The sequence below is a fragment of the Danio rerio genome, chromosome 17, assembly GCF_049306965.1.
Source record: "Danio rerio strain Tuebingen ecotype United States chromosome 17, GRCz12tu, whole genome shotgun sequence".
Taxonomy (NCBI): Eukaryota; Metazoa; Chordata; class Actinopteri; order Cypriniformes; family Danionidae; genus Danio; species Danio rerio.
This window is the reverse complement of record NC_133192.1, coordinates 26,275,614-26,301,926: the sequence shown is the minus strand read 5'-3', so window position 1 is coordinate 26,301,926 and position 26,313 is coordinate 26,275,614. Positions and strand designations below refer to the sequence as shown.

General features: G+C 35.7%; 1 protein-coding gene across 2 annotated transcripts; it reads left to right on the top strand.

Moving 5' to 3' along the window:
* The first annotated feature begins 600 nt into the window (after positions 1-600).
* On the top strand, positions 601-25,509 carry si:ch211-195o20.7. Of its 2 annotated transcripts, none has more exons than XM_021467417.2 (12): positions 601-706; positions 1,681-1,742; positions 4,139-4,501; positions 6,056-6,129; positions 19,029-19,396; positions 20,980-21,064; positions 21,157-21,223; positions 21,360-21,438; positions 21,527-21,632; positions 23,255-23,371; positions 23,941-24,000; positions 24,307-25,509. In XM_021467417.2, exons 2-12 carry the CDS (start codon positions 1,703-1,705, stop codon positions 24,394-24,396), a joined length of 1,449 nt encoding a protein of 482 aa, XP_021323092.1. In that variant the 5' UTR covers positions 601-706; positions 1,681-1,702; the 3' UTR covers positions 24,397-25,509. The 2 variants fall into 2 exon arrangements, with proteins under 2 accessions (XP_021323092.1, XP_009291345.1); XM_009293070.4 differs by having other exon boundaries at positions 19,029-19,402.
* Positions 25,510-26,313: the final 804 nt, after the last annotated feature.

Genomic DNA, 26,313 nt, shown 5'->3' with positions numbered 1-26,313 from the left:
GTAAAACAGAACCATTTTTAGTTCTCAAAATTGTTCTACTGGGGTGAACATTGTAATATTCTAAATAACTATTTTACACTAAAAACTTTTAAATAAAAGGTTCATAATGATGATAAAGGTTTTTAATGGAACCTTAGAAATTATTTGTGTATAGTTTAGGGTGTATATTTTTATTGTGATAAAATCAATTCAGCTTATTGGCTTTCAGCCTTTTACAGTAGGTCAGATTCAGATAAACAACATAATCTTAAAAGTCTTTCGCAGTGCTTAAGGTAAGCCTTAAGGATCAAGGCCAGCATCAGGTCAGATGTTAAAGACCAAATCACACCTGTCTGAGTTATTATAATAAACGCTAATGATGATGAGACTAATGAAGAGAAAATTCACTTTATAGCAAACTCACACGTGACACCGTTGGAAAGTAACTCGATGACTGCAACACAGACTGGTAACGTTATTCAAAAGCCGAGTGTTCATGAAGCTTTAGATCCAGTTTATGCTGTTTCCAGCAGTAGACTACGACTCAGACCTCATGAGGGGGCAAAAGGACAGTTTTTTAACCGAACTTCATATACTGTACCCACATCCTGGAGTCGGATCGTGGTCTACTCTGCTCCGCGTCCCGTGAAGAGGTGCGACACCACCAGCGACAACATGTAAAACTTTCCAGCTTGTCTTTTCCGCCGAACACGAGACTTTAAATAAGGTAGGTAAACAACAAACACTATTATTGTTGTTTTATGTTTTTTTTAGTCATTTATGTACAATTCTTTACCATATTGTGTCCGTAATCTGCTATTTACTTTAGTACTTTGGATTAAAGTTGCTAGTTCATTAAATTAAAAAGCATTAGAATATTAAAACGGTAGAAGTAACAATAACGTTTAGCGTTAAATGAGAGCGCATGCACGCAAAATGTAACCGGTAATGTATTTGACTACATAGCCAAAGTGATTCGTCTACCAAAAACACTTAGCCGATCATTAACATTTTTAATAGCAGTAGGCTAATATTAGAAATTAATATTAATATTAGGAATTTGTACTAAGTTCGCCATATTTGTTAACAACGTTTTACTATTATTACTATTTTTAAAATAGTGATCACAAATATATGACCATGTTTTGAGCCACGCTCTGGCTACACTGTCATCAGACTGGATGGCTATAAAAAGTTACTGTGCAAACAATACAATTTACTCTACCTGTTGAACATACAATGATGTAAGGTGCTTGTGTGCTTTTCATCAGAAACCAGCCAAATGGTGCCATTTATCAGTAGACCTGATATTATTTTGACCAAATAAAATGAAAAAGTAATGATTGTCAGTAAATTCTATTGATTGTAGTATTTCTTACATTCTTTATCATTATTTTTAATTAACAAAATGTATTACAACACTCCCTTGCCTCCTTAATTTATTTATTCCTTATAATCTCACAGCAGTGTAAGTTTAACACAGTGTCTGCATGTGCGTTTGCATTTTCATGCAAATTTGTCCACAAGCCACATTCAAATTGCCCTACCAGAGTATATCAGAGACCTAAAAGAATGAGCATGAGTGGAGATATACACAAACTCACTGTGTATTATGTATATATCAAGAGTAGATAAAGATTGTGATGTGTAGCATGTGTGGAATTAAATTGTGTATGAATACATTTTTTTATTATCCACTAGACTGAAGCAAGCTGTTGGTAATATGGGGAATAATTCTGGAAAAGAGCGACATGGATCTTCAGGTAACTAGCTTTTGACAACAAATATACACACACAGATGCACATACTTGTTGTTTTATTGACATGACCCAGAGATCTGAGAAATCATAAAAACTGAGATTTTTTTTAACATTTAAATAAATTAAGGAATAAATAGTGCTGAGTGAAGTATATTTTTTCCAGTCACAGGAATATTGAAAAAGATGGAACTGCAGGACAGTTATTAAATATATTAGAGCGAGCGAGAGAGAGAGAGGAGAGAGATTATTGGCATACAGTATTGTGCTCTCTTCTGTGTTATTGGTGGTGTCCAGATCTCTCAGACTCACTGACTCAGCAAACCTTTCCCACCCAGGGAGACTTCTTAATGAAGAACACCCACACACTCACACACATCCAATCAAATCCGCTCTTCTTGGATTGGATTCAGAAAAAGCTAACTCTGAATCTGGACTTTTTTTGACAGCAAATTAGATAAATTTATTTTAAAAAGTCAAATCAGATCTGGAGCGTAAAATAAATACTTCAGAATAATATGGTGATTCCTCTAATAACAATAATAGTGGTAGTAATAATAATAATAATAATAATACAGTAATATCAAGCTGTGTAAAATGTAAAAACATAATTGGTGTTTCATAAATTTTATCTAATGATTTAGTCACAATGTTCCAACTATTTAAAGCTCTTATATAGTGAATAACAGACAACAATGTAAGCTGATATTTTCCAAAAGCTGCTAATCCAAAAAAAACATTTATAAACAGCACAAACACAATAAGTTGCCATCCACAGACTTTAAATATAAATGTAGTTTTCCCAGTTTTTCTTATTATGTTTTATATATCGATTAATGTGTAAAACAAAGTATACGGTTAGGATGCACAATATTTAAAAAATTGTTTTATTCTAGGATATATATTGCGATAATAACACAATTCCACCACGATAAATTTAATAACTATTTGGAAGGAATTTCGAATTTTAGATTGGTTGTGATGATTAAGGGAGTGAATTAACTATAATAAACAATCTACAAGCATAGATAAATTCAATAATGAAAAAGATACAGGGCGAGGCAGTGGCGCAGTAGGTAGTGCTGTTACCCCACAGCAAGAAGGTCGCTGGTTCGAACCTCGGCTCAGCTGGCATTTCTGTGTGGAGTTTGCATGTTCTCCCTGCCTTCGTGTGGGTTTCCTCCGGGTGCTCCGGTTTCCCCCACAGTCCAAAGACATGCGGTACAGGTCCGTAGTGTGTGAATGTGTATGTGGATGTATCCCAGAGATGGGTTGCGGCTGGAAGGGCATTCACTGTGGCGACCCTGAATTAATAAAGGGACTAAGCCGACAAGAAAATCAATGAATGAAAAAGATACTAATCAAATTGACAGTCTTTGGTTGTTTTCCAGGGAATCAAACAGAATTCAATTATACATTAATTCATTCATTTTCTTATCATCTTAATCCCTTTATTGATCTGGGGCTGTGAACCGCCAACTTGTCCAGATGTCCTTCCTGCTGCAACCCATCACTGGGAAACATTCATACACACTCATTCACACACATACACTACGGACAATTTCGAACACGGGGAGAACAGGCAAACTTCACACAGAAATATTATCTGACTCAGCCAAGGCTCGAACCAGCAACCTTCTGCTGTACGGCGAATGTGCTACCCACTGTGCCATTGTGCAGCCTCAGTTATACAGTAATTGAATAATCAAATGTAAAATAATACTTCATTTTATATATAATTCAATAAAATTAATTAAAAATTTTACAATTTGTTATGCCTGAACAATAAACTTCTGCCCGAGGCTTAAAAAAACACATAAATTAAAAAGGATAAATTATTATCCAGACTCATATTGCATATACTCGCGATGCGACTATTTCGAATGATTACATTGCTATATCGATGCTGAAATGATATATTCTACCCTAGTCTACGATGAACATACAGTCATTCAACAACACCTAAATTGTAATGTGTGATACCTAGAGTGTAATGTAAAACTGATTCTAGTTTTTATTTATTATGTACAAACACATACATTTTTAAAATGTTTTGTTACTGTTTTCAAATGATGAAAATAGTCATGAAAAGATACTTCCCTGAAAAGCAAGAAGCAAATATGATTTAGAAAGTAATCTTGATAATAGCGTCATCTATCTAGATAAAGTGTTTTAAAAGATTTAGCATTCAGTTCATTTAATAGTCACATCATTCTGTACCCAGGCGATGTCTTCTTGTCCCCTGAAACCATGAATATTAACCACTTTCTGTACATCCCATGAATAACCGAAATAAAGTTTCATTTCTGTGACAGACTAATCCATGCACAAAGTTATAATGTCAGGAAATGTTTTATTCAGAGAAGCATCTGTCTAAGAGCTCTATGTCTGTCTTTCTGCAGGCGCTGCTGTGGACACCTATGAAACACCTCCCACTTCACCATATAGTGTTGTTTCTACCTGGTCACCAAAAACTCAGCTGGTGTCCATTTCCAACTGCACAAACACAGGCACCCCTGAAACCTCCCAGGATACACTCAGTCCACCTCTCGAATCCAGCGTTCAGAATGAGCCAATATTGGTCTGTAAAACAGGTCCTGGAAAAGAGGAGGAGGGACTGAATATGACACAGGGACTTGAGAATGTGTCTTATGTCTCAGGTGTGTGTTTAAATGGAAACACAGAAGTGGATGCAAAACTTCTGCAAGAGTGCTTGAACACACTGCAGCTCAGCAACATTGAAGAATCCACACACATACTAAATGGTGAGAGGAAATGTTGTGGCGTGTCTTTCTTATTCATTCTTTAAACTTATTCATTCCTTAAATTCAGGACTAGGCACATATTTGCACAAACTGTGCACATTCTCATTGTTTTTAGAGAGCGATGCAGACATAATCGCTTTCACGGTTTAATTATTATAAACTGAGATTAAAATTGAGATTAAAACTGAGATTAAAATTGAATTTCAGTGTCAGTCCTAAACTCTAAACCTCAGACACATATGTTGTAAATACTTACATGTTGATTACAAAGTGTTATGTCAAACATTTATGTCATTTATGTCTTTTATCATACTGTTGCTGTGTCTTTTTACTAAGCCTTTTGAGGTTATGCATTTCAATGGTTTTATCACTGTGGTAAATTAAAAGTAACACACTTTACATATTGAGTTTTTTCCTATTTTGGCTGCTATTTTGGTAAAAATCTGCAGATTTCTGCTGAATTATTTTGGGAGTATCATAACTAAAACCCTAATATGTGAAATAAAAAGTAATACATTTTTAACGTCTATTTAATGTTTAAATTCCAAATCTAATCAGATTCACTTTATTTGGTAAACAAAGCAAGTCTCTTATATAATATCTCTACTAAAAGACAGAAAATATTGCTTTACAAACTGCATTGTACATAAATTATATGAACATTTTCACATTAGTCAATAATATTACTGTAATTAATTAAAAAATTAAATAAATTTAGATTTACACACATTTACCCAAGTAAATAAACAGAATTAACGATGGGGTAAAAATCTGCAGAACTCTGCGGAAAATCTGCGGAGTTTTGCGCGTGCAGATTCCGTGTGGGCCTAGTAACTACTTTATTATCTACATAACAAATACTACCATTGAATATGTTAACATGCATGTTCTAAACCTGATTATTCCATTTAGCCTAAAATCCAAGTGGTCATCAACACATTTACCTGTTTTGCTTTAGAGTAAGACCAAAAACAGCTTAAACATAAACCAATCATCACAGCTAGATTTTGCCCCATTATGATGATTTTGACAACCATGTAAATGCGTTTACCTGCTTTTTCATGTGATATGACATTGACATGTGCTTAACACGTGTGGATGTAAGTACTTCCAGACAGAGCAAACACTTAGTAGTTAGGGAGGAGGAATTATACCACAAATTCAGATGCTTTCTTGACCCAAAGAATTATAAAAATGTGTTTTCTTCTTGTGTAGCACAAGTAGAAGAACTTCAAATACTTGCATCTTGAAAGAATCATACTGTATAAGAGCAGTCATTTTCCCACTGACATGCTGCAATACTCTTCTTATTCATTATGACAACTGACATAACAAATTAAGTACTTGGAGTTAGATGGACAATTTATTACACTCTAATGTCACTACTCATTAATAACTTGCATTGTCAGGTTATGGTTTGCATGTACACCAGAACAACAGGTTATTTCAATAAGTTGATTTTTGTGCATTATCAACGTATTGGTGTTAATGTAAACATGCTTATTGTTTAGAATGTGATCAGCAGTGAGAATCACATTTCTGTATGTTTTTCAGATCTATTACATTGTTTTCTGGTGGAGAGAGAGAAGATGAAGGAGGAACTGAGAAGTTGTAAGGAGAAGATTCAGGTAAATTAAACGTTTGTTGACACATTCCGTTTCACCTTCTTTAATCCATGACAGTCATTGTGTATGGAGCCAGATCATTCTCAAAGATAATGCATTTACAAAATAAAATGCATACATCCACAACACAATTCAAAAATACACAAATCTAATTCATGAATTCAAAACACAATTCACAAATCCAATTTAATAATTCAGAGCGTGATTCATGAATACACAAATCCAATTCATAAATTGTCAATGTAATTTATAAATGCAAAAATCCAATTCAGAAATTCAGAACACAATTCATAAATACACAAATCCAATGTATTAATTCAGAACCTGATTCATAAATACACAAATCCAATTCATAAATTGTAAATGTAATTCATAAATTCACAAATTAAATTCTTTAATTCAAAACATGATTCAAAAATGGACAAATCCAATTCGTAAATTGAAAACGTGATTCATAAATACACAAATCCAATTCAGAAATTCAAAACACAATTCATAAATACTGTTACAACCTCTTTGATGTCAGTCTAGGGTAAAAGTAATAACATTTAAAAGGTGTGGTACTTTTACAAGATGATGGGTGAAAGTAAAAGACACAAACAACAAAACTGCCAACAAAAGTGATTTAATGTAAAAAGAAAGTGAAATCAGAATAATGCCCAAATATATATACAATAAGAAAAAATATTTACAACAATAAAGTAACAAATTAAACAAAGTATCAAACAAAATTAGTTAACTCAAGAGTAAGGGGACGCTAGTGAAGCCAAATCAAAGAAATAAATATAACAAAACATTTTTAACTCATAAGCAAACCCCTTACCTCGCTAGAAACATGAAAAGAAAAAGGAAAGAAAAATCTTCAGCGCCGAGCACCGTAATCTTACCTATTCTGAACTAAAAACAAAGCAAATACATAAGTGGCATTCACTTTCTTACCTGGTGTTTTAAACAATGGATTGACTACGTGTATGTAAGATGGAAGTCGTACGACATCTTCCCTGTCCGCCTTACTCTGAGGACAAAGTCAACTCTCAATGATCTTTTTTTGGTTTGTCAGGTAAGAGTTGTACCAAAAGTAACAAACAAACAATCAAATATATTTGTTCAGAAATCAAAGTCATTCAAAAATGGGCAGAAAATATACTAAATAATTTTATCCAAACGAAAGTTAAGCAAAATTAACGAATAACAAAATCATGTCGGCAAAAATACACAAAAACGGGATCAAAGGAAAAGCGCGCTGTCATCCGCTCTCCCTGGCGTCCTTATATGTGACAGCGCCACGTCACCCAATGATGAGTGACTGGTCTCCTGACCAATCGGCTTCCGCGAAGGCGGACCTAGAGGATATGACAGGTAGAGATGGGGAGAGAGAAAGAGAGAAAAAAAAGAGAGAGAATGGGACGCAAAAATTCTACCAATATACGGCAACCGTTACAATACAGAAATTCAATTCAGTAATTCAAACGCAATTAATAAATACACAAATGCGTGGTGGCCCCACGGCGTTGGAACTCTCTCCCTATAACACTGAGATCTCTGGGATCAGTTGAACTTTTAAAAAGCATTTAAAGACACATCTTTATGGTCAAGCTCTTAATTAACAGTATTAGTGTTTCTGTATTTGGATTCTTAACTTGTTTTAATATGTTTTCAAATGTTTCTTTTATTGTTATGTGTTCTTTTACTTGTTTTCTCTTTTTGTAAAGCATTTTGTGACGCAATGTCTGGGAAAGGTGCTATATAAATAATCCTTTACTTACTTACCTACAAATCAAATTTATTAATTTAAAACAAGATTTAAAAATACACAAATCCTGTTCATTTGGCAAAAATATTTATGATTTTTACTTCAGAATTCATAAATTGTGTTGTATTTATGAATTGTGTTTTGAACTTACAAATTGGATTTTGTAAATGTGAACTGTGTTGTGGATGTATACGTTTTATTTTGGAAATGTATTATTTTTGAGACTGATTTGACTCCATAAGTGTGTGCTTGACACTTCAGTGTCCAAAATTCCCTCTTTTGAAGAAATGCAACAGGAAGTCACATTGTTCCCAGAGGTGCAGGTCAGGGAGAGTCTGATAACAGCCTGTCAGCTTCAGAAGAGGCTTCTGGGACATGCAATCCTACAAATCACTCCCTTCCTGTCTTAGCTGAGGAATGGACATTGTTTTGTGTGTGTCTGTGTGTTTGTGTTGTGGTTCTGCTAAAATCTTCTTTTAGAGAATCAGATAAAAAATATCTATTTTTGAGAGGAAGGAGGGGAAGGGAGGGAAGAACAGAGAAAGTGGGATTCCAGTTGTGCATTTCTCTTACACTTGCACAGAGAGAGAAGGTTTATTCAAGTTAGTTACAGCAACATTTAAAGAACAGAACAGTGCTCACAAAGCAGCTATAGAAGGTGTCAGGCCTGAATAAGTAGGAGTGTTTGAGACACAGATGGAAACAGGGAGTGAACGGAGATACTGAGGGGGATGTGGGGAATTCAGTTCAGCTCTTGCAAGAACAAAACTTTTTTGTTTGCCTGCTGTGACAGTAGAAGTCAGCATGTAACGAATCACTGACCAAACAACAGAGTGAGTGTGTGTTTCTTCCTGTGAGTGCACATATCTCTGTATAATGCAACTCTACCGCTAAGTGCACTTACATGCACTTCAGTGGACGAAAGGAATGATTGGTGTTTTTAAAGAAACCAAAACCAAATGAATAATTTTTGTTTTTTTCTTGACTGGTGCAGTGTAAGTCATACATGAGCAATATCACACGAGTAGCAGTGCGATTTGACAGTATATCCGATATACACCCTTATTGCACTGTTACGAGTGTGATGTTGTGTTTATACAACAGTTCGACAGCATAATCGTGTATATCAGTGGTTCTCAAACTGTGGTACGCGTACCACTAGTTGTACAAGGGCTTACTTCTAGTGGTACGCAGGGGAATCACTGAGTCATGGAAAAAAAATTTATACAATTTTAATCACTTGATGTGTAAGATAATTAATGTGGTCAGCATTGACTGTTCTCTAAAGCCTACGATTAAAGGGATGTGCTTAGTATGTTTACTTTAGTGCATCCTGTCATCAGCTGCTAAAAATCAATCCAATTGGTGCAGAACTAGAGAAAGAGGTGCATGGTGCTTGCAGAGCAGATACGCACTAGAGCAGTGGTCCCCAACCCTCAGGCCACAGAGCGGCATCGGCATCTGATCAGCTTCATATTTTGTATGGAATATAATTTACTTAGACTTATTATCTCAGACAAACACAAAACACCTAAACACTGCAGTGCTTTTTAACTTTCTCCAAAATAAAACTTTTATCAGGGTGCAGTAATGTTTTGTAAGCTTGACATCCTCTGAGAAAAACAGGTTCCCTACCAATCTACATATAAGTTAATGTTTAGATTAAAAAGGTTTTACAAATATGTCATATGTAGATGGATTATATATTTGAAAATGTTTCAAAAATAGCAAAAATATGAATATTACTTTAGAACTGTGCAGTGCTGTAGCTGCTTAATCAGGCCTACTACACTATTGTATGTTAATACTGATCATTATGGTGGTACTTGGAGAGACAGTTTTTTTCTGAGGTGGTACTTGGTGTAAAAAAGTTTGAGATCCACTGGTGTTTATAAAAAAGAAAAACAAACAAAGAGAGTCACGAAAACCCTTTTGCACATGGAACTACTTTCTTCCATTATTCCTTCACATCTGCAACTGACGTCAGAACAGCAGAAACCGTTGCTCATTCACCAACATTACTTTAGAGCTAGTATTTGTATTTTTCTCCAGCCTAATGTCTAAAGTGATGATAAAACAGGTAATTTTTTCTCACATTTTATGATTATAAGACTTGATGGCATAAAATGCAATGTCATCAACAGAGATTTCCCAGTATTTTTCTGTTTAAATCAGGATATCGTAATAATTAATCCCGGAAAAAACAAAGCAAAGCACACACTACCAGTTTAAGTGGTATAAATACAGTACTACAACATACAAAATAGAGAGATCAACTTTGAATGTCACTTATCTGATTTATAATGATTTGTTCAGCTGTAGTTTGAAACTTTTATGTTGAGAAAACGCTGAGTTTTTCTCCCTCTAAGGACTTATTATGCGGTCTCTGTAGCCATCTTGATGTGGAACGTCAACCGTCACTTTCTTTGGTCTGCTCAGATAGGCTGATGGCGGCCGCTGCACTGAATCTCAGAAATTATAAATGTTTTAAAATAGACACTATCCTTATGAATAAACTGCATAGTTAAAATCTAAACAACTACATACTTGATTAAAAAAGCCTCAAAAGTACATTATGTTGTCCAACAGCTGCAATATTTGTCAAATTGTAAAGTGTCCTCTGCTTGTCGCTGTATGTGGTTGGAGTAATGCACAAAGGTGAAGAGGCTGTAAAGTGATGTTTTTTTGCAGAATATCGCACGGCTATCAGTTTCATGACCCAGACAGAACAGTTTTACAAATTTTAGATAATTACAAAAAAAAAATGATATAAAAAAGTATTAATTTAGGAACATTTTAATATATAATAATCATGAAAATCTTAAATTAATTCAGTTTGAAATGTCAAAAATAGGCTTTAAGCCCTGTTCACACCAAAAACCATAAATGTAAAATATTAGCATTCATGCAGTGATGCAGTTTCTCAATGTCAAGTTCAAAAGTCTTTTAATAACCCTCAGTAGCTCTTCTAAGTAAAGCAGGATGGATTGTCAGTGTTTTAATTGTTTATTTGTTGTAAAAAAAAATCCTAAAATGATCTGGGACAATGGGATTGTTCCTCTTTGTCATTATCATCATAGGTGTGGTTTGGACTAAATGAAGATTGAATTTTGAAACTGTGCTTCATTGTCATGGTTGTTGTCTCTGGTATGAATAGGCCATCAGTCTTACTGAATTAGTTTTTGCTGCATTTTCCATAGAACAATTTGTCTGTGGCATTTTTGCAAATTTCGTGGTTACATTTATACAGCAATGATGAGCAAAATGGAAAGGTTTTTCCTATGAATTAAGTTGGGTGAACATATAACAATGTAAAGATTATCCCCAAACACACAATTATGCAAAAAGGACTAAAAAAGTTGTATTGGCCATACTGGGCCGGTAATTTGTGCACAATTGTTGTTTTGGTTGTCAAGTACTTGTTTACACCTATAGACTAAACTATAATATGCATATGCATGATGTCAATATTTCACAAAATCAAGCTTTTTATAGTTGACAGGGATGCTAACAGTGTTGTTTTGAAATATTAGGTTTTAGATTTCAATTAAATGTAAAAGAAAGTCAGAGGTTTTTCAAAGGTTTCCACTTTTAGGCCACCAAAATGCCATTTCACATTAAATGAATGGCCAAAACATATAAAAGGTTTTCTGTGTTGTATAAACACCTCTTAACTAACAGATAATGCAGCTGGACTGACTGTAACCTCTTCCAGCATGCATACACTCCTCTTAGTCAACAATTGGTCTTGTTGTTGATGTGCAATTTTACAAATATTCGATAACGCATTTGCCATGTTTACTTGGACAGAGATAAGAAGCCTGTAACTAAATTAAACAAAATGTCCTTACTTTTTCTTAAATTTGCATATGTAAACATACTCAATAATTCTTTCACACAACCATACAAATATCACATTCACTCATGAGATCTATGCATCACTTTTTGTAATATGCCCAGTTTCAATTTGACTTCCACACAATGTCAATAAGCTCTCCCTCGCTCTGCCGGACATTGCTAAAATACTAAAAACCATGTGCAAATAATGACTGTACTTGCAGAGAATGAAATCTGCTATGGGTGTGTGTTTTTTGGGTCCCTCCATCTATAGTTTTTGTTTCACTCTCACAGACGCACACACGTTCTGAATGTAAGAAGCTGGCGGATCAGTTCCAGATGGACTGCTCTCAATGCCGGACTCACACACTGGCTTTGGGTTTGGCTAAAAAAAACTTTTACACTTTGTATTAGGCCATTGTGTCAGTCTCTAGATGCATATACTGTAGTAGTGTGTAGTTATTATGTAGTGTTTGTGCGAGGGGTTGTCAAGAGAGCCACTTCTACAAGCATTGAGCAAAGCCCCCAAAAAAGAACAGCAAGCTTCTTATCGTGTGAGATGGGTGTGGTACTTCCTTAGAAATCCCACCGAGTCAATGAGCTGATGTCTAAAACATCACCACTGTCCAGAGAAACAGAGGTGGGGTCATTTCTGTCCTGTCTAGATGGCTGGAAAGCATTGAGTGTGAGCAGAGAGAAAGACAGAATGTAATGACTTTAACAAGGTTGATTGCCAACATGTGTTAATGCCGTTTCATTCCGGCCTTATTCATCAATAAAATGAAGTGTGCTTACTGGAGAAATGATTTAGGATTTAAACAAGGTTCTTTTTCCATCATAAAGAAAAACCCTTCTTGTGATGGACAAATATTGCTTTTAATTCAAGAGTGCATTTACTTATATTAATTAATATTTACAAGTTTACAAAACTGGCTTGCCCCGACTTCAAGTCTGGAGTATGAGAAACTGAAATCCAGAAGTGTTCTGTAGATTTGGCCAGTCAGTGTTGATAGATTTCACAGAAAATTATGTAGTGTACAAACTTGGGGTCATTCCGGTTGCAGGATATCAAATATGTTGAGCTGATTTTAAAGAATGTATCATGTTGTGCAACTACCCAGCAGACACACAACGTTAATATTAGGTTAGATTTAGGTCACCAGCCTCTTAGGACAGCGTTAATTTGACGTCCAATAATAATGTGAAATGACATTGATATTTGGTTGATTTTATGTTGTGTTGACCACATCTAACGTCGAGCCTTAAACCAATGTCATATTAAGGTCTAATACTGACATTTATTCATCATGTATGGCAGGGGTTTTCAAAGTGTGAGGCGCGCCTCCCCTGGGGGGCGCCAGAGCATGTCAGGGGAGGCGCGGGAAAAAATATTATATAATAAAAATATAATTATTAAGTTTAATTATTATATGTATTTTTTATAATTTTTAAACGTTTTAATTAAACAAAGCTAAAAAAAATAATAATTCAAAAATAAGAAAACCTTTTTTACCCAGAAGGCCATAGCTGTGAATTCGCTTCTGTTTGGCAAGCCCACCAATACAGGTATATGCCTGTTAATACAATGGAACGGTTTCTGAGACCCCCCGATTCAAAGCCTTCAAGTTCAGGGCTTAAACCCAAAAGACGACGATATGATGATCAGTATTTGAGTTTAGGATTTACGTGGACAGGACCAGCTGATGAACCTCGACCTTTATGTGTGGTTTGTCAATATATTTTGGCTAGCGACAGCATGAGACCTGCTAAACTTCGGCGAGACCTTGAAACCAAGCATGATGAGGTAGCAGGAAAACCTCCAGAATTTTTTGTGTGTGTGTGCGCGCGTTTGTGCGTGCGTGCGTGTTTTGGAGGAGGGGGGCGCCAATGGATAAGTTGTGTTAAAAGGGAGGCCCACTGTCTTAGACTTTGAAAAACCCTGATGTATGGCAATCAAAATCTGATGTCTGATCGACGTCATATTAGTAACATCCACACAACGTCAAGCTGTAACATCATTAGATGTTGATATTTTGTTGTTTTTAGGTTGCGTTGGAAAGTCACCAAAACAATATCTGTCTGACATTGGACATTGATGTTGTCCTGACATTGGTTTTTCACATGAGCCTAATTTTTTTACCAATCAGAATGCAACATCCCACGACGATGGGGTATAATGTCAATCTAATGTCATGTTGATGTCCTGTGTTTGTGTTTGAATGTCTGTTTGGTGTATGTTTAGTCTTGGTTGACTTAGCATTTACATAGCCATTTTTAACATTAAACCTTCAGATAGAAAACAATCAGAAAAAGCTGTTTTATGATGTACTTACCTTGCAACAGAACTTGTCGAATATCAAAAAGAATGCTGTTTTTCAGTTGAGAGCTCATGGTGAGCTTCTAAAATGTGTAAAATAAGAACTATTTAGTATTATAAGCAAAAATATATTCCAAGGGGCTGTTTTTGACACTCGTATTAAAGCATTAGTTCATCCAAAAATTACAATTTTGTACTTAATTACTCACTCTCATGTCTTTCTAATCCCCTCCCCTGAGATCTTCATTCATCTTCAGAACACAAATCAAGATATTTCAGATGTAATCCTGGAGCTCCCTCATACTCTATATACAGCAATGGCCCCGAGATGTTTGACATTGACAAGGAATCAAAAACATGATCCAAACTTTCCATTTCACTTCAATGATTGATCATACGAAGCTCCAAGAACACTTTTGTGAGCCAAAACAACTTGTGAACAATGTCTTCTCTCCCGCATCAAGTCAGGGTGAGTGTTTACTACAGGCAGAATGATGTAGTGCCATTAGAGTCAGCAGCACAACATACAAACATTACCCATAGTAAATATAAACCCTGATCTAACAGAGGAGACATAGGCAAACAAAGTCATTTCTTTAAGACGCACAAAAGGTTTTTGGAGCTTCATATAATTTTTCAAGTCACATGGAATGTTATGACAATGTCTCAGTACCGATGCATACGGAGCTCTAAGATTTAATTGTGTTTGGAAGATGAACGAAGTCTCAGACGTTTGAATGGAAATGAGCATTTAATAACAGAATTTATTAACCACCTTTTCAGAGGTCTCAATTTACTTTGTATAGGGCACACCATAGCTTGGATGGCAGCGTTCACACTTATTTAAATGAACCACACTAAAGAGCAGTTACAGCAAAGTTCAAAAGTGTGAATACACCCTTAAAATCTATTAGGTATTAAAGATCATGTCGTGTATTCCAGCATATAGGGTTCAATTTCAACAGCATTGTTTATTAAATATTGGTTTGACGATTAAAATATTGATAAGCTATACTGTAGATGGGGGTAATCAGGACTCTTGATTTCAATATGATTTTCACAATTCAGGGAATACAGAAATACCTAAATACCCCCAAATGACTGTTTTCCTGTGTGTGTGTGTCAGAGAAAGTGTAATGTATTCTTGCTATAATCAGCTCCAGCTGGGGTCTGGAGGCCTCCGAATGATGAAGAGGGTCCTGAGACTTGCCTTGCTCTCTCTCTCTTTCTCTCTCTCCTACTCCCATCCTCTTTCAGTGTTGTTTGTTTAATCACAGCTGGGGTCTTCAACCTTTTGCAGGCTGAGGAACTCAAGACTTGCCTATACTAACATTCATATAGTATCATACTGTATGTTTACATTACAAAGCCATAGAAATGATCATCACAGAGTCATGTAATTGTATAACTTTGGTTGGCATTAACATACTATCATTTTTTGTTTGATGTATGTTTTCTTTTCTTTTTCCCCACAAAATTACCTCAGTAATTGGCAGTCCTCCAGATGGTTTTATGTCTCTTTCTCAAAGTTTCCACATAGTTGTTCTCCACCCTTCAATCTTATTATCTGTTAGTTATATATGTATATAATTAAGTTCTTATGAATTTCCCCCCACTTACAGCCTTTCCTAAATGGATTTTCCTGGTAATTTTCTGTCTGCTTAATGTTATTGTAAGGATTGCGCAATGATTTAATGATATATTTTAAGTAGTGTTTATTTGAGTCTCTAGCAGAATTGAGACAGAGTTTATAAGATGATAAAAGAGAAAAAGAATGATCAGTCATGTTTTTTTTTTTACTTTAGGATTATAATATTAAATAGACCAAAAACTTATCTTTCCAGGGAATCGCTGTTGTTTTTCTTGACATCTGGCTATTGAGCAATCGCGCTTTTTTTGCCAGAACTTGCTCAAAGCTGCAAGTAGAGTAAGATTTCCTGAGAATGTGTGTATAAATATGACAAGGCCCTGCTCCAATGCATGTAAATAGTACAGGATGCATCTTGTGCCTTTGAAGAAAGACTGTAATCTTGCTGAGACGTGCAGAACATGCTCAAATTCCTCAGTTTTATATAAGCATAGTGTGTGCGAGAGTGTGTTTAGCAAACAGTGAGCGGTGGACAGCAGCACAGTATGATCACCATAGGGGTGAGATTCACAACAAAGCCTTCTGACCTCATAGATTCACAGCTGAGTTACAACTCAGAGGAAACATTGAGGAAAACATTCATATCCTCAGTTTACTGCTCTGCTTCTTAAGACCCACTTAAGACCTCCTTTTCTTGGCATGTGTAAACGGCAGTGTATATACATAGACATACAATAATTGTTTTCAAGGTATACCTCCATTTGGAAAAGTCAAGGTTTTAAAACCGCCAAAATTTTCTGCTATACTGTTCCCAAGGTTTATGTAAGATTTTTTATTTACTTTTTTTGTTGTTGTTGTTTTTTTAGCACAACAGTATTTGCAGCAGAAAAGATCACCAAAAATGGTGTTTAAAATTGTAAAGAAATCTGTGTTTTTGAAATTAAGCCGAAGTCAATGATTTATTTGAATTTTTGAGCCTGACATGTTTACTGCTACAAAATATTATAAATGTTTCAGAATAAAAAGGGTTAAAACATTTCTGCTTTATACCCAGAGCTGTAATCACAATACCGTGATACCGTGAACATTCTATCCAAGGTTAACATACCATCAGAAACTTATACCGGCTCATGCCTATGTATACAGCAGGTATATATGTGTACATAGATGCAATGATCAAAAGTAGAGAACTGGCCCAACTCCTGCTGCAGAAAACATCCACTAAACCATAACAGTTCCTCCTTTACCTTTCACTGACACATTTACACTCTTTGGGATACATAAGGGTCAATGAGAAACAAATGTATTTTGCTTTATTGATGAAGTGAACTTTGGAGCAGTTATCTGTCCACACACCATGCTCCTCCTCAGCAATGATTAGTCTGGCCTTTGATTCTTTCTCCTAATGAGTGGTAGATCTGTTGCAATAATCAATATATCGACTTATCGTGCAATACATGGACATAACCTTACTCATTTCTGCTGATAGATTATATATGACATCTTTCTTATACATGTAAAGGAATGATTTAGATGTTGATGAGCTTAGAACAGTCCTTTAGAAACAATGCTTCCTGACAGATGGGAAATGATGAATTTTCACATTTTCTAACCTTAAGACGCTAAGAATGAAATGTTGTTGTAAAATGAAATGTTTACGTTGAATTGACCCTTTGCAAACCCACTTTACACTGTCCGACAAGCTTTCAGTATCAACCATAGTGCTCTCCTATCTTATCTTTTGTGCTACCCAGCAAAATAGTGAATAATTTCTGAAAAATTAATAGCCTACTGATTTCATTCATAAAGAAGCATGCATAAGAGGGATATATTCAGATTTGTAATAACTCATAACTTGTAAAAAAAATTAAATAAAAAAAAAAGTGACACCTACAAGTCTAGTAATGAGAAGTTTGGATCATTTGAATATAATTAAAATGTTACATATTGATTTCCACATAAATCACAAACAGACGCAAGCAGGGTCATCTCAAACAAGACATAACAATAATGCATCTATGAAATTATAAAAGACAGTAAAAACTAATTCATTGTTTATCTGGGTCTCTCTAGACTGTGCAGTTTAAGTTACCTCACCTGTCATCTTCTGAGTTTTGTAGGGCTGTGTCGGTGTCTGTTGATTCGTCCTACCTTGTCAGATTTTCCTATCTCCCATTCAAAAACTAGGTAGCATATTTTGATGACAAAATATGTTACCCATCAGAACGGTGTCATATGTGGCTGTAGTATTCACCTAATCTACCCCAGCTTCAGAAGCACTCTAATGCATTGTTGCTAACAAAATCTGAGGGGTATATTGAAATGTCAGGACACCGGTCTAATGGACCTTTTTCACAACCCTGTTATGATGTGTTTTACGGTCATCAGCATCTTAAATCCTTGAAAGTTTTTAATATTTAGATTTTTTTTAAACGTATAAACATGCATATGTATTTGTGCATTATATCATCTTTACTTCAAATTACAAAAAACGAATTACACTTGAGGTGTTTCTAATGCCGCGTCCATTGCACAGTAAATTTGACGTTATTCTCTCCTCTGGCTGCGGTTAATAGTGTGAGACAGTCTTGTTCCTTTTTCTGAAAGTCTTCATAACATCATCAGGGAGTTTTTCTTTTATCATTTCAGCAAATAGGGTTCTAAAAATATATATATTTGTTGTATTGTTCCATTCATTTTACAGTTTTCCTAACTATTTTGACTTCCGCTACTGAGAAACCTGGAAATGTGAAAAGGTTCTATATCAGAAAAGATTAGTCTTGAGATCTTGAGTTTCGAGTCATTTGTTCAGCGGATGATATCACCACTGATCGACACTTGCCACAGAATATTAGCATTATGATTGGCCGAATCACTTGTCAATCTACTTGCAAAGGGTCGGTTGCATTATCATGCTGATGTATTGTCATCTTATTATCAGTGGAAGAAAAAAATTGGCAATAACATCACTTATCTTGATATTTTCTATGACAATATATAGCACAACAAAAAGTATTTATTGTGACTAGCCTAGTATGAGTTTTTCATTTTAGATGTCCAAATTCTCTTAAATATTAAGATCTTATTTAAGTTAAACTTCAAATAGGACTAAGCAGTGATCTTGGATTTTAGGAAAAGGTTGTTCTCTAATTGTGATTTCCATTGTGTATATATATATTATATTGGCAACACGGTTTTGCAGTAGGCAGCATGATCACCTCACAGCAAGAAGGTCGCTGATTCGAGCCCTGGCTGTGTCAGTTGGCATTTCTGTGTGGAGTTTGCTTGTTTTCAATGTGGTGACTCTTAATGAATAAAGGGACTAAGCCAAAAAGAAAATGAATGAATACATTATATTAATAACAATCCCAGTAATGCTACACTTTAATCATTTTATCCTTCTGTAGGCTGAACGTGAAGAGTGGCAGCAATTTCAGGCAGACCTGAAAGTGGCACTAGTTGTTTCAGACAGACTGAGAGCAGAAGCCGAGGAGGAGCTGAATACTTTAAGAGCAGCAAGGCAGGACCTGGGCACACAGTTAGCCGATTCCTTGCAGGGTCGCAGAGAAGTCGAAGGTCAACTGGAGAGCCTCAGAACAGAGTTGGAGAAGAGCAAGCAGAAAATGAAGCAGGTCAATGGTAGCCACCAGGGGGCGGCGACACTGAGGGGCCTGGAGAGAAGAGTGGAGGGTTCAGGAAAGAGCACTGGACACATAGAGCAACTGTGGACGAATGAGATGAAGGGGAAAAGAGAAATCTCTGGCAACACAGAGAGGTCAAGATGAGTAGTATTTATATCAAAAATGTCTGAAAATGAATTTTAAACACAAATGCTTAAATTTGTAGATTTTCAAATAAATTAATATAGACATTTGAGCATTGAAAAGTTCCAGAACTCAAAAAGAAGTTATGTTTCTGAAATCCTTCAAATGCCAAGATTGTAGTCCTTCTAACTAAATAAACATCACAATATTTTAAATTTAAGTGAAGTTTATTTATAAACCAATTTCGAGAGGAGCATGCGCTTATGATTCATAGCAGCTGGTCCTCATTAGCCAACACTGATTCACCAATCAGACGATTTCTTAATCACTATAAATAATCAGAGTATCTTACCTTAGCCATCTTTGTCTTGAAGAATCCCCCCTTCCACCCCTACTCCTCCAATTTCTTTGTCACGGAAGTACGGAGGCCTAATGGTTAGCATCATTGCCTCACAGCAATGAATGTCACTGGCTCAGATACTACCTGGTCAAGTCAGCATCTCTGTGTGGAGTTTGCATGTTCTCCCCGTGTTTGCATGGGTTTTTCCCGGGCCCTCCGGTTTCCTCCCACAGACCAAAAACATGTAACATGAGTAAATTGACTAAACTAAATTGACATCATAGACACTCTATAGCATTCATAATCTACTTCCACCATTATCAAGCAGGGGGGGTTCTCGAGACCCACCTGAACTATTCCCTACTCTATTTTTTTTTTTTAAGATTTATTTTTGGAGTTTTTGCCTTTATTAGATAGAACAGTATTTAGACAGGAAGCAAGGTTGGAGAGAGAGGGGGGAGGGTAAGCAAATGTCCTTGAGCCAGGATTCAAACTCGAGATGCCCTGATGAGCTACTGCACCATATGTCAGCGTGCTAACCACTAGGCTAATGCGCCGACGAAGGCCAAATTCCTGAAAGGAATACTCATTTAACTCTCCCAGAGTTAAACAGTTGGGTTTTACCATATTTAAATTCATTCATCTGCTGACTGGACACTATTTTTGTCACTGCGTAATATCATTGTAACTACTGCAGCCATGTCAGTGCATCTAAATTCTTTGCAGCGTCGGCATCTACTTTGCATCTTTGCTTAGAAAACTATTTAGCAGAGGTTTAAACTGACAAGGCTTTAAAACACATTCAGATGTTTTATTTGTTGTTGCCAGAGTATCTGAGGCACAAGCTGTAAATGCACCAGAGATTTGCATTTAAAGAGACATAAATGAAAACAATATGTTTTTATTTTAAAACAAAAAAAGGGGCATCCATAGCATATAATCAAAGATCTGTGAGATATTTTGAGTTAAAACAATTGACACCTTTGGGCATCTACAGTATTCTTGATCAACTGTGAAATCAAAGAATCGAATTGGATCGAGTCTGATTTATGCTCATCTGTTCATCCAGTGAGTTCCATCAATAAACTGATGCATTGTGAATCAGTTGTGTGATCCCAGCTGCAGACATTTCTGATTTGTCAAACAGAGATCATTGTTTAGTGATTGTAAATGATTCATTGTTTACAGCCCACAGTCTGTGAAAGAGACAGTGTGACCTATGATAAGTTTATGGACTGTTCCATCATTTTGTAGGAGCCTGTGCAGACTTCCATCAGATTACACTGATGCTGTTGTAAATGGTTCCTCCCAACCCTCCATCACTACCACAATAGAATCTGTGAGAAGAAAACTTTAAAATTTCATGTTTGTATTGTTTATTATTAACACATCTAAAATATTTATCAGTACATTTCTATCTAAAATTTTCAGACTCCTCAGAGTAAAACTCCAGCAGGAAGTTTAGACCAGCAGAACAACATGACCAACTCCATTAAAGGTGCGTAAACTGGGGTTTCGTTTACAAAATTATTCTGATTCCTGATTTTATTGCACAATTTTTCATATCCTGTCATACCAGTCTCATACCGACTCAAATGATTTATTATCTATGCATGTCTCTACATGTCCAATAGACAAGAAAGTGGAGAATTCACTCCCACAAACAGGCACCTCTTCAGTTTTAGATGTAACAAATAAAGTCAGCAGGATGAGGTGAATCAAACATAAACATTTGCTTATTAGAAACACTATAATGATAGATGAGGAATGCAAAAATGACTTTGATCTTGCTTCCCATCAGGATGCAGGAGGATTTCCCATCAGGACTCAGGTCGCTGAGGCTTCATGGAGGCTCCAGGCGGAACTCCCTGCTTCGCTGGTGCCAATGCAGAACTCAGGGCTACAAGGTATTCAAGAGAACCAAACCAAGCTAGACAGATCAAACTTGGCAGTCGGCCATACACCCCCTTGTCTCCGCTTCAGAAAGCACGGACCACCCACAGTCCTTTCACTGACCGTCTGTAAAGCACTTTCCCGAGCTGGGAAGTTCTTGGGATTTATCATTCTGCCTGCTAGAGGAAGCCTGGAAATCATGTTTACTGGGCTGAAACAATAAACAGTTTTAAAAATGAAAAGTTGTGGGATTTCCCAGTTCAGTTTTGGTTTTGTTTTAGTTACTCGCTAGCTAGTACACTACCATTCAATAGTATTTGGTATGGGTTATATGATGCTTTTAAAGAACCAAATACAATGATGCAATTAATAACAATTAATATGAGATTTCTTTTAAACAAGAAAAACAAAACAATATAATAAACATTTACGATGATTTACAGAAGACACCCACATACACAATTGAAGTAGAATTATTAAACCCCCTGAATTATTAGCTCCCCCTGTTTATTTTTTGGCCCAATTTCTGTTTAACAGAGAGAAGATTTTACCTGCACATTTCTAAACACAATAGTTTTAATAACTCATTTCTAATAGCTGATTTATTTTATGTTTGCCATGAAGACAGTAAATAATATTTGACTAAATATTTTTCAAGACACTTCTATACAGCTTAAAGTGACATTTAAAGACTTAACTAGGTTAATTAAGTTAACTAGGCAGGTTAGGGTAATTAGGCAAGTTATCGTATAACGGTGGTTTGTTCTGTAGATTATCGAAAAGAAAATCTACCTTAAAGGGGTAATAATTTTGGCTGTAAAATGTTTTTTAAAAAATTAAAAGCTGCTTTTATTCTAGCCAAAATAAAACAAATAAGACTTTCTCCAGAAGAAACAATATTATCAGACATACTGTGAAAATTTCCTTGCTCTGTTAAACATCAGTTGGTAAATATTTAAAAATAAAAGATAAATAAAAGGGGAGCTAATAATTTGGATATAATGCCTATATCCAAAATTTCAGATCAGACTCATTATCTTAAACATGCAATGTCGTGTGGGTTTCCTTCGGGTTTCCTCCACAGTCCAAATACATGTGCTAATGGTGAATTGAATAAACTAAATTGGTCGTAGTGTGTGTGTGTGTGTGTGTGTGTGTGTGTGTGTGTGTGTGTGTGTGTGTGTGTGTGTGTGTGTGAATGGGAGTGTATGGCTGTTTCTCAGTGTTAGGTTGCAGCTGGAAGGGCATCCGCTGTGTAAAACATATGCTGGATAAGTTGGTGGTTCATTCCGCTGTGGCGACCCCTGATTAATAAAGGGACTAAGCCGAAAAGAAAATGAATGAATGAATGCTGAATGGTGGTAGAACATAGTACATCACCCGTCTTTAGATTTTTTTTTCACATAAGTTATTAAAAACACTGCATTTTATGTCTACAGTTCACTTTTGTTAATTAAATATAAGCATACGCAGATGTTATTGTGATGACAAAACTATTTCAGACAAAACCAAGCAGCATGTATAGACAAAACTAACTGTGTTTGGTCTATTTATTTGTGAGTAAAAGTGAGAAAAAAATGCAGTAAAATTTGGTCTGATTTGTCCATCTCTAACTATATTGTGTCCTATTTTACAGAATATTGAAATCACCAATTTCAGCAGTTGCTGGGTGGACGGTTTGGCATTTTGTGCCATTTACCACAGTTACCTCCCCTCTCACATACCATATAACAGACTCAGCCCAGAGAACAAGGTAGCACTCACATCATACATACCTTTACATTAGGCCTGCACAATATACCGTTTCAGCATGGATATCGCAATTTGATCATTGGCAACATTGAGTCTGGATTCAAATTATATAATACAATAAAATATATATTATAATAAGATTATAAACGTGTTTTTGAGGCCTGTGACTGTGTAAAGGATTTAAAACTAGGGAAATTGTACCGAATTGAATTGTTTATAAAACGAATACTATGCAGTATTGTTTTACATTTGATTATTCAACTAATGTATGTACCTCAATACAGTTCGACCCCTCGGAAAAAAATCAAATGCTGTTTGTTTAATTAATTTAATTTAGATTTCTTATATGTTATGCATATAAACTTCCATACAGAATCATATCAATCAATCTAAAATAATAATTGTTTTCCAAATTCAACTCATCTAGTTCAATTGTATTCGTATCACAATATATATATATAGCAGGAAAAAAAGCAAAGTTAAATTTTTCTAGTTTTGTGCAGCCCTACTTTAAATGCAAGCATATTAAGGTAAGGATTGTTATAATGATGCTGACAATTTAATCCACAGAAAGAAAACCTCACTCTAGCGTTCCAGACTGGAGAAGGATTTGGAATCTCAACATCACTGGTGCGTCAACTTGAGTTCCTCATAAGCAGTTGCGTTTCATTTCAATAACTCATTCTTATAATTACCATGCACTGATTCATTCATCCCCAAACTAATCAACCGATGCATGATTAATTAGTTCCAGCTTGAATAATACACTTTCAAACAGATATTGGTATTTACTTCAGACAAGCATGCCAGATGTTAAAATGAGCTAATCGTGACTGATAGTGATGGATTTAGATACGCATATGGAGTTTGCTCAAGTGTTAAAGCTGAACATGAAAATGAAACAATCATGAGTGCTGTTTTATTGTGATTTCTCAGACGGTGGAGGAGATGCTGAAAGACGATGCACCAGATTGGCACAGAGTTCTGGAATATGTAGAGAGCATCTACCGCCATTTTGAGATGTGAGACTCTGGAGATTTACACATCTGGATTATTTACGATGATCACGAATGATTATGACCATGGGAAGCGTACCTGTTTGAAAAGGATCAGATTTTAAATTACTCAGAGGACAGTATTGTTAAGAGCTGGTTAGCATGACACGCTAACTGTGCCATATATTCTGATTTCTTGCAAGCAACAAATGAGTTGCTCGTTTCACTTTATTATATTGAAGTGCACTTAAAAGTGGACTAAAGACTTTGTGACTGTGCTTTCTTGATGCACCATTAGTCAATCAGCATTTACAGTTCAAGTGATTACACCAGAAAATGTGTGCTTTGAACTGAGAGCACAAAAAAAAGAAGAAAACAGATAAAGCAGAGACGTAGGCTACCGGAGTGATTGTTGCTCGCCTTCTTTGAGTATTAAAGACCTGAAGAATTCCTGAAGAAGATCATTGTCTTTGAATTGGTAGAGTTCGTCAAAACTTTTTATTGCTGCTTTCTGCCCTCTGTTGGTCTTCTTGCGGGATTGCAGGTTTCGTTTTTCCTTTTGTTTCTTTCATTCGTGTTCATAAACGAGTAGATTTACTACAGTGTGAATCACAGAAATCAGTATGTCTGCCATGTTTTATTTACCCCGGTTGGTAATGCAGCTCTAACATCCTGGGTAGTTTTTGTTGTTGTTTTTTTTTATGTGTTCCAACTCTGATACCCTGACCATATCCTTCGTGTAAAGTATTTGAAAATAAATTTTCAAATACAAAAAAGCATTTGATAATTTGATAATTTTATTTATAGTTTTTTACTATTGTTTTTTTTTTCTTGCTTATGTTTGGCCAATGTGAAAATAATAGACTGCGGGTGAAAGACATTTTTAGTGACAGCATAAAATTACTCTGGTAAAGAAACACGTTTGTTTTCATAACGTGTACTGAAATGGCAATTTTTAACTAAGTCAAATACGCTGATTTGATGGCTATGGTGACTTCCTGTTTTGAAATAACTTAATAAGCCAGCTGACTGGCATATGATAGTTAAAACAAACGTCAAACTGTAGGCTGTGGAAGGAAAATATTTCTCCTGTCCTGTCAGGAAGACATTTTTTCAAAATAAAAGTCATCGTGGGAAATACTGACTAGTGGTGAGAACGTTTAATTTGGTCATAAAACTTTACATGTAAATGATGACGAAAACTATATTTTTCACTAATACTTTTTAAGTCTTTGCTTGTATTTACATTTGCCTACAGGAAATGAGCAAATAGCATTCATGGGTGTGTAAACTCGGTTCTTTAGGCCTTAGTTAAATTTAGGGGTATTTAGCATTTTGAAACAAAACTTTATCTTACTGCAAGTCTTGTTAGCTGCCAAGCAGGTGTGTGAAGGCAAGTACACTCTGAAGGACAGTGGCCCTCCAGCACCATGTTTGGACTTTCATTAATCTGGGTTCGCCACAGCGAAATGAATCGCCAATCCAGCAAATCCTTCCAGCTGCATCCCATCACTGGGAAACACACATACACTTCTATTCACACACATACACTATGGACAATTTAGCTTACCCAATTCACCTGACTATGGCGCATGTCTTTGGACTGTGGGGGAAACCGAAGCACTCAGAGGAAACCCATGCGAACACGAGGAGAACATGCAAACTCCACACAGAAATGCCAACTGACCGAGCTGAGGCTCAAACCAGCGACCTTCTTGCTGTGAGGTGATCATGCCGCCAACTGCTCCACCATGCTGCCTCCTAAAAGCATGTTTTATACATTAAACAGCATAAAACATTAGAATCTTAGATTCATTTGAGGGCATTTTTTCAGTTTTAGTTTAATGAACACAACCCTCATACATGAATTGAACTCTTGTGATATATCAATTAATTAAAGAAAGAAAAAAAGAGATGTATGGATAGATGGAATTTACCAACACTTAAA